This window comes from Sinocyclocheilus grahami, unplaced genomic scaffold (assembly GCF_001515645.1).
Source record: "Sinocyclocheilus grahami isolate Dianchi unplaced genomic scaffold, SAMN03320097.WGS_v1.1 scaffold218.1, whole genome shotgun sequence".
Lineage (NCBI taxonomy): Eukaryota > Metazoa > Chordata > Actinopteri > Cypriniformes > Cyprinidae > Sinocyclocheilus > Sinocyclocheilus grahami.
In genome coordinates, this window is record NW_015505397.1 from 215,327 (window position 1) to 230,944 (window position 15,618).

The 15,618-nt window shown below is 36.1% G+C and overlaps 1 protein-coding gene across 1 annotated transcript; it reads right to left on the reverse strand.

The window, feature by feature from the left end:
* Window positions 1–24: 24 nt before the first annotated feature.
* On the reverse strand, window positions 25–12,656 carry LOC107596366 (signal recognition particle subunit SRP72-like). Its single transcript, XM_016287090.1, has 19 exons — window positions 12,642–12,656; window positions 10,487–10,556; window positions 9,852–9,972; window positions 7,785–7,908; window positions 7,534–7,677; window positions 7,340–7,451; window positions 5,642–5,673; window positions 5,366–5,490; window positions 4,174–4,231; window positions 3,922–4,053; window positions 3,707–3,835; window positions 3,561–3,633; window positions 3,403–3,467; window positions 2,315–2,410; window positions 2,048–2,229; window positions 1,701–1,838; window positions 989–1,026; window positions 753–912; window positions 25–499 (listed from the first exon to the last, which is right to left on the reverse strand). The coding sequence occupies exons 1-19, from the start codon at window positions 12,654–12,656 to the stop codon at window positions 328–330; spliced, it is 1,986 nt and encodes a 661-aa protein (XP_016142576.1). The 3' UTR covers window positions 25–327.
* Window positions 12,657–15,618: the final 2,962 nt, after the last annotated feature.

Below are 15,618 nucleotides of genomic sequence, written 5' to 3' on the forward strand. Positions count from 1 at the left end.
GCAGATATTTAAAAATAAAATTAAAAATAAAAAAAACAAAGGAGAAATGCCCCAGACTCTTTAACATTGATAGTAATGCATGTACACAGTGGATTGGATGGTTATAAAAAAAAAATAAAAACAGATTCCCAATTATACATGACAGCGTCGCTCACACGTTGACGTTCAAAAATCACATTCTCTTTCCTCATCCTTCAGAATTTAATGACTAAAACCTTTGCAATTCATCCTCCAGGCCACTGGAGCGGGTGGTGTCTTCATTAATACAATCGTTTCTCAGTGTTTCAAAAACAAGCAAACCGAAGTTTAGATGAAATCTCTCGCTATCTACCATCCTCCCTTCCCTCCTTTCTTCTTCTTCTGCGGTGCCTTCTTGCGAGTGGCTCCGGCCACAGCAGGTTTCTGTTGTCGCGGGGGAACCGCGTTGCTCGTGGCGGTGCCTGCTCCTGAGCCGGGTTGAGGGGAGGTGGGCGGACTGCTGGCGCTTTTACTGGCGTCACTGAAAAACAAACACCAAAAGTATTTCTGATGTTGCTTCTGGTTCATTCAAAATAAATAAATGAACAAATCTAAAAAAATAAATGAGGTAAGTGTTTTGCATTGGTGCTGTAGTATGCAGCAGGGCCAAATGTAAAACTAAAAACTGATTTAAAATATTAATAAAAACAAATCTCAATGATGCTAAAATAACACTGGCATGCAGTAGTATATGCTGCAGAAAAAGTAGTATGCGAGTAGTATGGTAAACTTACAGCTCGGCAGACCCTCCAGATGTTGCTCCCTGTGTGCCGCGGCCGACCTGCTCCTTCTTCTTGCCCTTCTTCTTGCCGCGGTAGTATGACCGCTCTCGTATCGGCAGCCAGCGCTCCGGGTCGGGGGTCGATTTGGGGTCATAGTTCTTGGGCAGTTTACCTGAGCACAAAAATATGAACAACTATGTATTCTTGTTAGTGCTAATAAAATGCAAGGAGATCAATAGCACACATACCTTTCTTCTTTTTCTTCTTCTTTTTAACATCTTGTGGACTGAAATAAAAAGAACAATGTGCTAAATGAACAAGAGCGTAAAAAAACCCTGTAGATACAGGCTAGAAAGGACAAGTGTTTTCATTAAGTTTTCTGATGTTCATTATTGTCAAGGTGAACAGAAAAGTTTATTTTTATATTAAAAATATAAATATATATTTATATATATATTTGTATTATATATAAATATATATATAATACACACAGTATATATATATATATATATAATTTTTATTTATTTTTTGAAAATTAAGCATATATTAAATATTAAATGTATTTTTTAAGTTTTATTTTATATTATAACTATGGAATATACTGAATATATGAACATTAATATATTACAAATTATTTGATAATTATAGGCCTAATAATAATTGTATTTTACAAGTTAAAATACTAATATTTATGTCTTAAATTCTAAACTTTCCAATGTTCAAATCCGTTTTATGCGGAAATACTGGTGAAATGCTGTAAACTTCTATCCATCCAGACATGATGGAAATTGTGCAAATCTTTAACCTAACGCACATTGCATTCCCAAAATGCAGCCCTCATTTGGAAAACCTTGATGTAGATTATTAAGGGCACAAACATCACCAAATTTACTGATGTGTCCACATGGACTGGATTCTGTTTGAAATGTAAATTAGTTTTAAAATGAAGGTGTGTGTTACCCCTGTTCTTTAGGCTGGCTCTCGCCCACGACTTTGGCAGCTTTCTTCCTGACATACGTGGCTCCGTGCGAGTTCTCCAGTTCATCAACGTCCACATTGAAGGACATGGTGTCCGGGGAAGGCAGATGCTTACTCAGACTGAATAAAACCAAGCGCTCAGGAAAACACAAGAAAACAGTGCAAGAACACACAGCATTTGAGTCCTTTTCCAAAGCAAAGTACATTTACAGTCAGCAGCCTGGAGTGAAGTAGCTCAAATGTCTTTCTAGCTCACAGAATGAAACCTGTGACCTTCCTGCTGAGCTTTCAGTGATATTACTGTACAAAACCGCCATGTTTGAGGATACGCTTTGGCCTTGTCTTGATCCACGAGCGAGTATGCAGAGATGAGCTGGGCCAGCGTGTGGACGTCATTCGTGTTTTGTTTCCACAGCTGCTCCAGATCACTGGTGGCCTCTTTCTTACGGCCGTATTTCAGCTTGTAGTTGGCAGCCTCACGCACCAGAGAGAGGTGGATCGCAGACCCCGGCTGAGAGCAGGTAGAGATGAAAAAAATATAAGTATGTAGTTCTGAGCTAATAAAGTCTCGCCGAACCACCATCACTCTCGTTTACCTGCTCTGACTGGTAATGCTGGATCGCTTGTGTGAAGACGTCAATCGCGCTGTCAATGTCCTCTTCATTTGTGTACATCGTGACCAGAGCAGAAATCTATTCAAAAACATATATCAGGAAAAAAAAAAAAAAACCGGGATAACATTTAAATTCGGTTCCTCTTAAGAAACAAAAATAAGTTTTATTGATGTCCTTCAACAGAGATGGTGAGTTTGCTCAAAGTTACTAAAACTATATTTTTATTTATAAAATCTATAATGTATAATACTTTGTGTAATTATATTTTCTGAATTTGTAACTTGCCAAATTACATATAGTTATATATATATATATATATATATATATATATATATACACAGTGGGTACAAAAAATATTTTTCCGTACCCACTGTATATATATATATATATATACACACACACACACTATTTGTATACATTAGAATGCAAGCAAATATAATTTACAACTTTGTATAATTTGCTAAATTTATCTTTGCTGTACTTATCATTTATTCATATAGAATATGGATACTTATGACCCTGGACCACAAAACCAGTCGTAAGTCACTTGGGTATATTTGTAACAATAGCCAAAAATACATTGCATGGGTCAAAATTATTGATTTTTCTTTTATGCTAAAAATAATTAGGATATTAAGTAAAGATCATGTTCCATGAAGATATTTTGTACATTTCCTACTGTAAATATATTAAAACTTAATTTTTGATTAGTAATATGCATTGCTAAGAACTTCATTTGGACAACTTTAAAGGCGATTTTCTCAATATTTTGATTTTTTTGCACCCTCAGATTCCTGATTTTCAAATGGTTGTATCTCGACCAAATTGCCCTATTTCAAATTTTAAAAAATGTACCCTTATGACTGGTTTTGTGGTCCAGGGTCACATTTGTTATATGCATAAAATATATAGTACTGTAAAATATACAGTAAATATAATGTATAATCCTTAAATTCAACACTTCAGTTTAACAGCGTTTAAATACAATTTAGGTTAATCACAATTATCTTAACCCACTAACAGCCCTCGTGAGTCCCTTCAAAAATAATCAAAGGCAAATGAAATCTCACCATTCCTGGTTTATATTTAAACTCTTCTATTGACTTCAGGATGTCACAGGCTTTGGTTACATGACCTGTTGGAGATGCACACATAACACTGCACTTCAAATATCCTTGTAAGTTCAATCTGCTCTCTGTAAGAGTGTCTGTTTGGTTTGTATTCATACCTTGCGTCAGGTAGAGTTGTGCCATGGTGAGTTTGATTCCAGAAGCGCTTACAGGGTGCTGATCTGAAAACCGCTGCAGGAGAGACGGAAACCATTACAGAACGCTACAAATAGCAGAAAATGAAAGAGTCAGGAGGGCAAAGTACCTGCAAGAGCTCTATGGCTTTGTTGTGCTGTTTTTCTCGGCATAGCTGGGCCACCTGGATCAGAACCGGTCTGGGGTGACCTGGACTCTGGGCCTGCTGGCTTGCCAACAGCTTTTTGCACTGATCGGCCTGTGGGACGACAATGAGGGGTCAGAATAGGTCACATCCATCAGGAAGAACTCTACAACATTGTACAATACAAACTGGGTGATCACCTGGTTAGTGTACATAGCCAACAGGGCTTTGTTGATCTCAATGGCCTGCAACTGTTTTTTGGCCAGTTTGTGCTCAACCCCTTCAGCGCTGGTCAGTTTCACCTTCTTCTTGGAGTCAAACACGTTTTGGTCCTGGAAGATCAAAGAGAACAGATACAATTGAGGGTCTAATTCATCATTCAGCTGACATGATTGGCCCTTCAGGCATGTGAAAGCAGAACATGAGAAATCTTTTTGTTTTCTATTATTTACCTTGTTAATGGTGATGATGTTGTTGGCAGTCACAGCCAGCAGACCCACATCGGACGGCCTGAACAAAGACAAACACAAAAACTCACTATGTGAGTCTAAGGTGGCAACCTTAACATACATATCAATTTCATTTCTATAGAAATTTTCCAATAAATCCAATGCAAATCATAGCAATAGAAATAAATGAATAGAATTATTGTGATGTAAATAAAAATTAGAATTACAAGAAACTACATAAAAGTAAGACTAAACTGATTTTTTAAAAATATTAATATTTTCTGCACCTTTTAATTCCCCTAATAACTTGTTTCCATCTTATCACCGGAGCGTGCATTTATTTGCTATATTATTAAAAGAATAGTTCACTCAAAAAAAGAACATTTTGCTGAAATGGCACTCGCCCTCAGGACAGGATGTAGATGAGTTTGTATCCTCATAGGAACAGATTTGGAGAAATTTGGCATTACATCACTTGCTCACCAATGGATCCTCTGCAGTGAATGGGTGCCGTCAGAATGAGAGTCCAAACAGCTGATAAAAACAATAATCCACAAGTAATCCACACCACTCCAGTCCATCAATTAATGTCTTGTGAAGCGAACAGCTGCTTGTTTGTAAGAAGTTAACTTAGCAGAAGCAGTTAACTTCAAACCATTATTTCCGGCTAAAAGTTCAAAGAACGGCTAAAAAAAAAAGAAGCTTACTCCAGTGGAAAAAGTCCATACCCCTTTTGTCCTCTCACATCAAAATCCACACACATCTGTTTAGAACAGTTTTGGCTTGCAAACGGTGCTTAATCTGTGCATATTTCACTCCTGATTCAGATTCACAACTTTGTCACCGGAGAAAGTAAAATTATGGATAGACGACTCTTTTAGCCAGAGGCAATGGTCTGAAATTAAAAACGTCTCGATGGATTGGTTTCTTACAAACATGCAGCATTTCGATTAATGTTAATTGATGGACTGAAGTCCATTGTGATGTTTTTATCAGCTGTTTGGTCTCTCATTCTGACGGCACCCATTCACTGCAGATGATACATTGGTGAGCAAGTGATGTAATGCTACATTTCTCCAAATCTGTTCCCATGAAGAAACACTCATCTGCATCTTTGATGGCCTGAGGTTAAGTACATTTTCATTAGGACACCTGTTGAGTTGAGTATTTTAAAATTAGAGTCTGTAACACGCACTTGAGTTTAATGACTTGATTGTAGAGTTGAAGGGCGTCTTCGGTTCTGCCCTGTAGCTGCATCACATAAGCCATCTGAGAGTGAATGATGGCCAGTTCAGCTTCAACGTCCTCCTCCGTCACATCCTAAATAAATCACAATGAATTGCAACAAATTAATCAAATAATAGCACACAATTTGAGGTCGTTGTTGAAATCCCTATTAAGATTAGCAAAACCCAATAATGAAAGCACATAAGTGTTGCAAGCACATCACAAATATGGATGCATTACTCACAGAGTCCTCGGCCAAAGACTTCCTGCACAACTCTGGGAAAACAAAGAGAACAAATGGATGAAACAAAAACTAATTGACTCATTCATGTTTTTCTCAGCCAACTCATGCTATTCTTAAAAGCTGCAGAGACTCAAAGTGAAACTGTGTAGGAGGCTGATGGAGCTAATTTTGTATAGGCTGGTGCAGCATTAGTGACCTATGACTAGTGTGACAGACCCACAGTATTACATTCACTTGCGTGAGAGATTTAATGCCAACTGGATAATTCTTTGACAAACAAAAAAGGAAGCATTTTACTGCCTACAGATTTTATGAGCCAAACCAAAAGCTTTAATGCACTGCCTGAGACTTTTCTGACGGTAAATAATCTGCCTGGTTTGGATTGCACAACATGAGGGCTGGTGTCCTGCAGAGTTTAGCTCCAACTTGCCTCAACACACCTGCCTTTAAGTTTCTAGTATGCCTAGTTAGAGCTTGATTAGCTGGTTCAGGTGTGTTTAATTGGGGTTGGAGCTAAACTCTTCAGGACACCGGCCCTCCAGGACCAAGTTTGGACACCCCTATTGTAGAGGTATGGTCTCCAACAAGATGGCATTTTGCCATTGCATATTTAAAGGGGTCCTATTATGCTTTTTCACTTTTTCAACTTTAGTTAAGTCTGTAATGTTGCTGTTTGAGCATAAAAAAAGATCTGCAAAGTTACAAAGCTCAAAGTCCAATTCAAAAGGAGATATTTTATTATATATATATATATAGACACACACACACACACACACACACACACACACACTACAACGAACGACTCGTTTGGACTACAACACATTTTCCGGAATTTGTGATATCACAAAGATTGACAAATGGGACGAGACCTGGTTGAGCTGCACTAGAGAAGGCAACGAGTGTTATCACTGTGTCGGAGACACGCTAGCTTTCTCAAGGCAGACGAACTTAGAGTGGTTACAATCATACGGGTTTAAATCGCACTCAAATTGATTTGATTTTGACACAATATTTACACTGAAGCTATGGTAAGGGGCATGACATTTGACACCAGGCGCCGAGTACTGCCAATCACAACACACACTGGCCCAGCTAACCAATTATTTAAAATACCTGTTTTCTATTTGAATATATTTTAAAATATATTTTGCATTTATTTCTATGCTTCAAAGCTGAATTTTCAGCATCAATATCTATTTTTCTGATAGACTTTACTGCTTTCAAAACTTTAATATTTAAAACTACTTTAAACGCCAAACTACTTCAGACTGAAAACCTTCAAACTTTTTTAACTTTTTCTAACTTTCTGGTCCAGCTTTCTCAAGCCACCTTCAAAGTTTGTCTTGACATTATAAATGTTGAAAACAGTTGTGCTGCTTTATATTTTTGTGGAAATGTGCCTTTTTTCAGGATTCTTTAATTAATATACATTTCAAAAGAACAGCATTTACTTCAAATAGAATTTTTTTGTAACATTATGAATGTTTTTTTTCTGCCACTTTTGATGAATTTAACCCATCCCTGCTGAATAACAGTATTTTCCTTTTCAAAAAAATCTTGCTGAGCCTAAACTTGCCTCAAGTCTTTTTATGATTCCAGATGCACATGATCTATGTTGACTATTAGCTTGCTCCAATGATACAAACCCATAGTTTGCAATCTCTGCTCTAGCCCTAAACTAAAGGCATGACCTCTGACCTTCAGCCTTCTGCAGTTTCTGCATAGCCTGGCTGAGCTGTCCTTGACCAATCAGGCAGCAGGCAGCATTGTAGCACAGCTCATATGAACTCTCCGGTAAACCCAGATCCTCCTGAATACAAACAAAACATGGAAAAGATATAAGATGCTACCACTTCAACACATTTCCACAGATGAGCGTATCCATTTCTCACCGGTGACGTGTTCTCCCAGGTGCTCTGCGCCGCTAGTACAGCCGACAGATTTGTCTTCCTCTCCTCTTCATAATCGTCCTGAGAGTTTCTGATCAGGTCTTTATAGACAGCCAGACACTCGTCATACCGCTCCAGTCTGTACAACTACACACACAACTGCATCAGCTCCTGCATTCGGACTCAAACAGTAAACGCATTACCCCAGAGTTGAATCTGACAACAAACGCTGACACAAACCACACAGTTCTCACCACTTGGGCGTAGAGCTCCTTGAGTTTGTCTGTTTGCTCTGGGATTCCCTGGATAGTTTTCAAAGCATGCTCCACCCGGTTCAGACGGTATTCGCAGTAGGCCTTCTCGAACCCGATCATGTCACTACACAAAATACAACACACAAGCTTTTATTACACTGAGAACAGATGCAGAAAAGGGCTGAAACCTCTACCACATTCAGCAACTCTCAAGAAGCTTAATAATGTTTATGGTACTGTATATGCACTGTACTCTGAACAAATCTGATTTCAACACATATGAACCAGCTAAACTATGTCTTTGGGATTTATTAGAAATACAAAAAAAATTGTGCGCGATTATATTTTTATATATATATATATAAATGAAACATTTTTTAACAAAACATTAAATCTTTGCCATGTATCATATGATACATCAGTCTTTTATGGCTCATATAGTATGACACTTTTAGAATATGTAGTTCATAATCAAGGATTTTATTCAGAGGCCCAAACGGAGCAAAAATATGCAATTTGGTACAGATGCTGATATTTATCTGGGCAAACCTAAGATGAAATTCTGATGCTTTTAATATAAGTCAATGAGATCTTCATAACAGTATAGCAGATACTTACATAAAACGACATAAATATCAGTTATCACTCTGTATCTCCAATAAAATGTCTTAGTAAGATGTTATTTAAATGCTATGTTTGACGATCAGAACATACAATGCAATACAATACTATGATAATTGAGAGATGAACAAATGTTCCTCAAAAGCCTGATGATCATATTTGATACTCACATTTTAACATGATTATTACACAAAATGATTTATGGATAATCAAGTAAACCCAAGTTGCTTCATTTCACAGCAAAAAGACATGTGAAGGTGGATGGATGTACAATTATACTAAAAGGCCTTTCACTTGCTAAAAAAAAAAAAAGTCTAAACTATCTATTAGATAACAGAAAGCAAGGCATGTAGTAGATTGTATGCAGCAGGTTTTCGGCAAAGATCATGTTGATAATTTAGAGGCATTAGAAATGTATATACAATCAGCCCTGATTAGTATGTGATACGATTAAGAATACTGCACACAAAATTGAAGAATATAGATGTCAAAAGGTGCCTGGATGGAATGCTAGGTTATTTCTAGGGCCACTCTCTACATGTTTTTGGGCTAATCTGCCAACAACTTCTCTTGGTTAAAAATGGTTAGAAATAAGAGGAAGCAATGCATTTCAATGCATTAATGCAAAGCACAAACATTTTGTTTAAAATACTAGTCTATGAATAGAGCTGCAGCCTGGGTGACTCTCTCACCTGGTCAGTGATTTAGTGTGAGTGTTTATGACATTCAGGGCTTCTTTAAAACCTCCATTCTGGATCAGACAGACGATTTTACAACACAGTGCTGTCACGTCGTCCTTATTTTCGTAGAGAACTGCAAGCAGTGAGAAAGAAAGAATTAGTAAATATAAAATCAACAAAATATATATCATTGTGAAATCTCAAATATTGATTTTTAAACTGGTATCATATAAGTCTCATTGCAAAAAAAAAAAGCTGCATACAGAATATGATAATATAAGATAATATAAGACAAAGTAAACTTATAAAAACTAGTAATTGTAGATCTTTTAAGTTAACTATAACATTTGTTTACATTTAATCCAGCCCCTTACGACACGTAATCACTAAGCAAAGACCACTCAAACCTCCAGAAAGTCTCGAAGACTGCCAAGGCACTCTTTAAGAGCCTCTCATGAGTTTTATTATTCAAGTAAACATCCCATTTGCCTTAATAAAATCTGAAATGTGTGTGGAAAACAGACATTAGCGAATCTACTGCACTGCAGGTTAGGCACATGCTACGCGAGACATGGCAATAAACAGTGTCTTTATCTACAGTGAGAGAAATCTGGACAAAGATATGATTAATATGTTTTTATTTTTTGGTTAAAAATGGTTAGAAATAAGAGGAAGCAATGCATTTCAATGCATTAATGCAAAGCACAAACATTTTGTTTAAAATACTAGTCTATGAATAGAGCTGCAGCCTGGGTGACTCTCTCACCTGGTCAGTGATTTAGTGTGAGTGTTTATGACATTCAGGGCTTCTTTAAAACCTCCATTCTGGATCAGACAGACGATTTTACAACACAGTGCTGTCACGTCGTCCTTATTTTCATAGAGAACTGCAAGCAGCGAGAAAGAAAGAATTAGGAAATATAAAATCAACAAAATATATATCATTGTGAAATCTCAAATATTGATTTTTAAACTGGTATCATATAAGTCTCATTGCAAAAAAAAAAAGCTGCATACAGAATATGATAATATTATAAGACAAAGTAAATTTATAAAAACTAGTAATTGTAGATCTTTTAAGTTAACTATAACATTTGAAATCATGTTTACATTTAATCCAGCCCCTTACGACACGTAATCACTAAGCAAAGACCACTCAAACCTCCAGAAAGTCTCGAAGACTGCCAAGACACTCTTTAAGAGCCTCTCATGAGTTTTATTATTCAAGTAAACATCCCATTTGCCTTAATAAAATCTGAAATGTGTGTGGAAAACAGACATTAGCGAATCTACTGCACTGCAGGTTAGGCACATGCTACGCGAGACATGGCGATAAACAGTGTTTTTATCTACAGTGAGAGAAATCTGGACAAAGATATGATTAATATGTTTTTATTTTACTTTTGTTGACAGCTTTCAGGGCTCTAGTAAATAGGTCGCCGCCGCTCTCTGTAGCCCACCATGTGTGAAGCTGTGTGTTTTGTTGTGAAAGTGAAACTACTTTGTTTGGTCTTCCAAAAGAGGACACAACTAGAAATCAGTGGTCAAGTTGTATTTACAACACTGTTCCAGAACAGTTTAACCCAAATATCCAGATGTGAGCAGCACATTTTATGGAGGACTGTTTACTGATCCTGGTAGAGTAGACTACAATGCCGGCTGTTCTGACTCACAGACTGTAAGTACGTTTTTCATATTTAAAGGATTTGCCACTGATGATTCAAACGCGAGTTTTGAGCAGTGTAGAGTAGCACTTGTTGTTTGTCATTTCTCCGATCACAAATGCAGACATGATTTTATGTTTACGCGGTGCGATGCAACGCATAAAAAGACAGTATAAATCATTATAATCCGTAATTATGTCCCCACTGGACGCAACAAATGCCTCGTTTATAATGGGTTTTAATGTTTTTGTCTCGCCTAAACACATTTCATTACACCAAATACACAAAATAATGTTCTTTTTAGCAGCATCATATGACCCCTTTAAATTTAAACTAAACTTAGAGGCAGTATTCTTTTCAATGCTTCAAATCATCTCATTGTTCCTTTTTCAACCTGATGCGTGTTTATTTTTTGCATGCGTCCTGACAAACACAGAAAAAGACATGATCATAAACAACTTCTATTTTCATCTCTGTGAACGGACCCCTATCTGAGGTTTTAAAAAAATAATTTTTATATGTTTGGGACATAAATAAAGCCTTGATGGATGCAGTATAAATTGACCACAATGGAGGCGCATTTAAGATTAATCATGGGACGTGAATCATAGCATCCTCATATTGTTTGGAGTGTAGGAACTAATGCTGGTCCAGGAATAAAGACTTTTTAAAAAAAAATATTTTTTATAAAACAGAGGAGTATGACGAGTCATTTGGGGCCCGGGCCAAGGGCATGTCACTGAGAGGATGCTAAAATGAAACCAAAACCAAAAAACATAAAACTGATTAAATATAATAGCAAAAATGTGATAACCCAATAAATATATTAAACTGTGCTTCAATTTTTTCCCTTCAACCTATTAAAAAGCATTCTTAATGCTTGTAAACTCCACTTGCAGTCTTCAGATTCCCCCATTGAATGTGACTGCGCATCTTTCTCTGTGAATATACTATATAAGATTATGGTTAAAACACAGAGAAATATTACGGCTGAATTCAGTAACTGACTTGTCAGATTCTAATGCTGTGTTTTTGTGGTCAGGTTATGTAGGTCACAATCTGATCATCAAACATTTCAGACCTCTTTGCTAACAGATATCAGTTCATTCTACATTTCTGCAGCTCTACATTGACCTTCCATTGTGCCTTTTCTAGAAAGCCATAATTTGGCAACTGACACTCCAGTTCTTAATATATTGACAGTTGTTTTATTGACAATAGTTGATTGATATCTAATTTATTGTGTTTGTAGCCTATAATCCATTATTTTATTTTATTTTATTTATTTTAAAATCGATTATTTTTATATCAACAGTTCTCGCTAAAATGCTCATATATTGGAATTATTGGTGTACCTTCTTTTTTACCAGTTTGCACCACAAGAAAGCAATACAAAGCCGTTCACATATTGACTTGGCTGTTTGTCATTAGAGCCAAACTGGCACATATTCTAGACTTAATCAAAGACTTTAGACAAAGCAATACAATCCATTCATATTACTAAGTCATGGCGTCACTGCAGCAGTTGTTAGAAGCTGAATAGAAACATAGAAACAGTGTCTTAAAACGTGGACTTAGGACTGTGCATGCACATTGGCTGGTCCAGCCTGAAATATAAGCTTTTTAAGTCTATTTGAGCATAAGGAACAACATTAATGGGACAGTTAATGTCAGATTAGGTTGCTGATATGAAATATGATATTTAAATATGAGTATGGCAAGCAGTTTTTAAGATTTCCCTATTCAAGTAGATAGGACTTGGTCTTGGATGCTTGAAATAGCCGATGGCATTGCAAATATGGCCACCAAGTGAACAGACTTTTCTTTAAAAGGGACAATATTTGCTCTACTGGACGTGATTTGGTTAATGAGGGTGCATTTGAACCATATACCAGTAAAACAGACATTGTGTCATATACTGTATGTCAAATACTTAAGTTTATTATTACTATAAATAAATGTCCAATACCTGGGTTACATTATACAGCTCTCTAGTGTATAATCTAACATACACTCAACCCATATTAAACGCATTACCAAATCTAGGTCTAGAACAGATCATCATGAAATATATCAAAGGTTAGCTTTCAATATTTTATTGCTGGTTATTCTGCTTGTTAATACTGTATTGCTATCAGAGCAGATGTTCAGATATGTCAGTGATAAATCAAAAGAGTTAATCATCAGTCTGGGCCCTTTTCCAACATCTTGACTAATTCTTATGACATGTTTTTCTGTCTTCCAGAATTAGTTGACATATTCAAAAAGAAAAATGCCAAGGAAACCTTTCAACTTCGAAGCGTAAAGCTGTTTATTATAACTGGCTTAGATTCCAAGAAAACATCTTGTTGGTTCGACTTTCTCCGGTTGTGCTGTTGGCCATTAAAGCTGAAATGTCTGACATATCTCATCATATAGCTCGTTGATGACTGCTGACTAAATGGAATATGTACACCTACATAAATGTAGATATATAAATTTAGATTAAAGATAATATCTGCAACCCATCCAACAGAGTTGCAGAGTTGCTTGTCAATCCAACACCTACACTGCACTTTGCACGTCATTGCACACCAATCCCTGAGCATCTAGACTCGGCGTGGTCTTGCAAAACACACTTTGGCTATTAATGCATGTGCAAATCAGCTAAATTATTAAGGATAAAAAACACCGAGACCAGATTCGGGATTCTTTCTCCATGGAAACAGAGGTTAGGGGAATGATATCAGTGACGTCATGCTCTTATAGAGGTATTTCCAGGCATCAATATTAGTGTGTGGGCTTTGAGGTAGGATGCCTTGCTCTTTTGCTCACCATAGGACTCTACCGTCAAAAACACCACAGATGTTTCCACTGAGCTGATAAAAATTTTATAATACTGGGATCCAATGCGCATTTATGCATTAAAATAAATGCTGAAAATTAACTCTACAGTGGGCTAAAGTGAGGCCTTCTGCATCTGTTGCTTCTCCATTTCTGACAGTGACAGTAATATATTTTTTGAAAACAATTTTAGGTTTTACTTATTAGATCAGATTTCACATGATAATTTCATAAATTAAAGCATTGTGCATAAAAAAACACAGAATAGAAAAGAATAGGATAGAATACATAATACCTAGGTGAAGTAATCAAAACTATGACACAAATGGATAAAGAAGAATTTTGTAGTAACCAAAAATGTTAAATAAATCAGCGTAATTTTAGATTTGAGCTTTTTTAGCCATCGTTGACTGGAATAGAACAGATAAGGCCTAATAAAAAAATTAAATAAAAAGCACAAAATTTGTAAGGGTTGAACTTCTGGGTTTGTTTTGTCAACCGATTACACTGTTATCACCTTTGAAGTAGTTCAAAATCTAAGCATGTGGCTCATGCAAAGTTTGTCTCCTCTTCCTTTGATGTCAACATTGCATTTTTGTGGTTAATAAAAGTCTTCTATTTTTAGAGCATGTGCGCAGCGCGAGCACACACACACACACACACACACACACACACACACACACACACACAGAGTGTTAAGTCATACACATATCTGGAAAACTCTGTTTTCATGAGTAACTGCTCTTTAAAAACCCCTTTGTTGTCCCTAAACGCACAAGCTATCTGGTGACCTTCACAGTCCATCACTTTCCCTTTTAGTCAAGGGCTGTTTTACGGGGCTGTCACTAATGGAAAAAAATAATTTTGAGGTTGAGCTTTTACAAGAAAATTATTGTGTATAATAAAAAATCTCTTCCAGCTGTTTTTCCAATAATTATTTTTTAAAAGTGACAACATGTAAAAAAGATAAATCTATATTTTTATCTGTAATGACTTCTAAAATGACTTTTAATTTAATTTTCATCTGAGGTCACCAGTTCCTCTGACCTTTCACTTACTGCATAACATTGTACAAGTGAAATAGGATGCAAATAAAATTTCATCTGGACTTTAAAACATATAAGTAGCCTAATTCTATCTATCTATCTGTCTATCTATCTATCTATCTATCTATCTATCTATCTATCTATCTATCTATCTATCTATCTATCTATCTATCTATCTATCTATCTATCTGTCCGTCCATCCGTCCATCTATCTGTCTGTCCGTCCGTCCATCTATCTACTGTATCTAGTGTGTGATTGCGTGTCAGTTAGGGATGGGCAATACCACTTATTTTGTTTTCGATACGATACCGATATTTTTCAAGGCAGTATCGACGATGTCGATATGATACTTCTGAACTAAACTTTTAAATTATGAAATGTATTAAATTTCTAAGAGTAAAATGGGTAATGATAACCACTTAACTTTATGTTTACAGTTTTTCTCAATTGCTTTGGCACATTTTTCGAAACAGTCTTAACATTCTGTAAACTGTGAGTGCAAATGTCACAACTGTTTGCTGGAACTTCAGGACTTTATTGCATGTCTGAAAAATGTAGTTACTCACCCAAAACATTTCATTCATGCTTCAAAACCTAGTTATCGTGTCAGTAATTTGGCCAAGGCCACCAAAATATAAAGTATTTTTGTCATCGTGTGAGCCACACTGGTCAAAATGTTTAGTTGTTTTTTTCACCATGACAGTCAACCATGGAAATGAAGGTTTTATAAAAAAAAATCTGATATTTGTTGAGAAGAGTCAATAGTACTTTAAAAAAAAAGTATATGAACATTTGTATTAATGCAGTACATTTATTTTTGTACAAATGCATTACATATAAGTGAAATCTTGCTTGTCCAATTACCGTACATTTCATTTTTCTTATGTTACCACAAATAGACAAAAATACTTCTTTTGAATACTTCAAAAATTATTCTTGGTGGACATCCTGTCGCTCTTGTTGGTCAGGCCAAAGATTTTCATCAACATCACATCTGAT

What these genes read in the sequence shown, in the direction of transcription:
- LOC107596366 (XM_016287090.1), bottom strand. An exon ending in AGGAGCTCTACGCCCAAGTG is followed by an intron (nt 7,678 to 7,784) that starts GTGAGAACTGTG and finishes TTGTGTGTGTAG; the next exon opens with TTGTACAGACTGGAGCGGTA. An exon ending in AGTCTTTGGCCGAGGACTCT is followed by an intron (nt 5,491 to 5,641) that starts GTGAGTAATGCA and finishes TGATTTATTTAG; the next exon opens with GATGTGACGGAGGAGGACGT.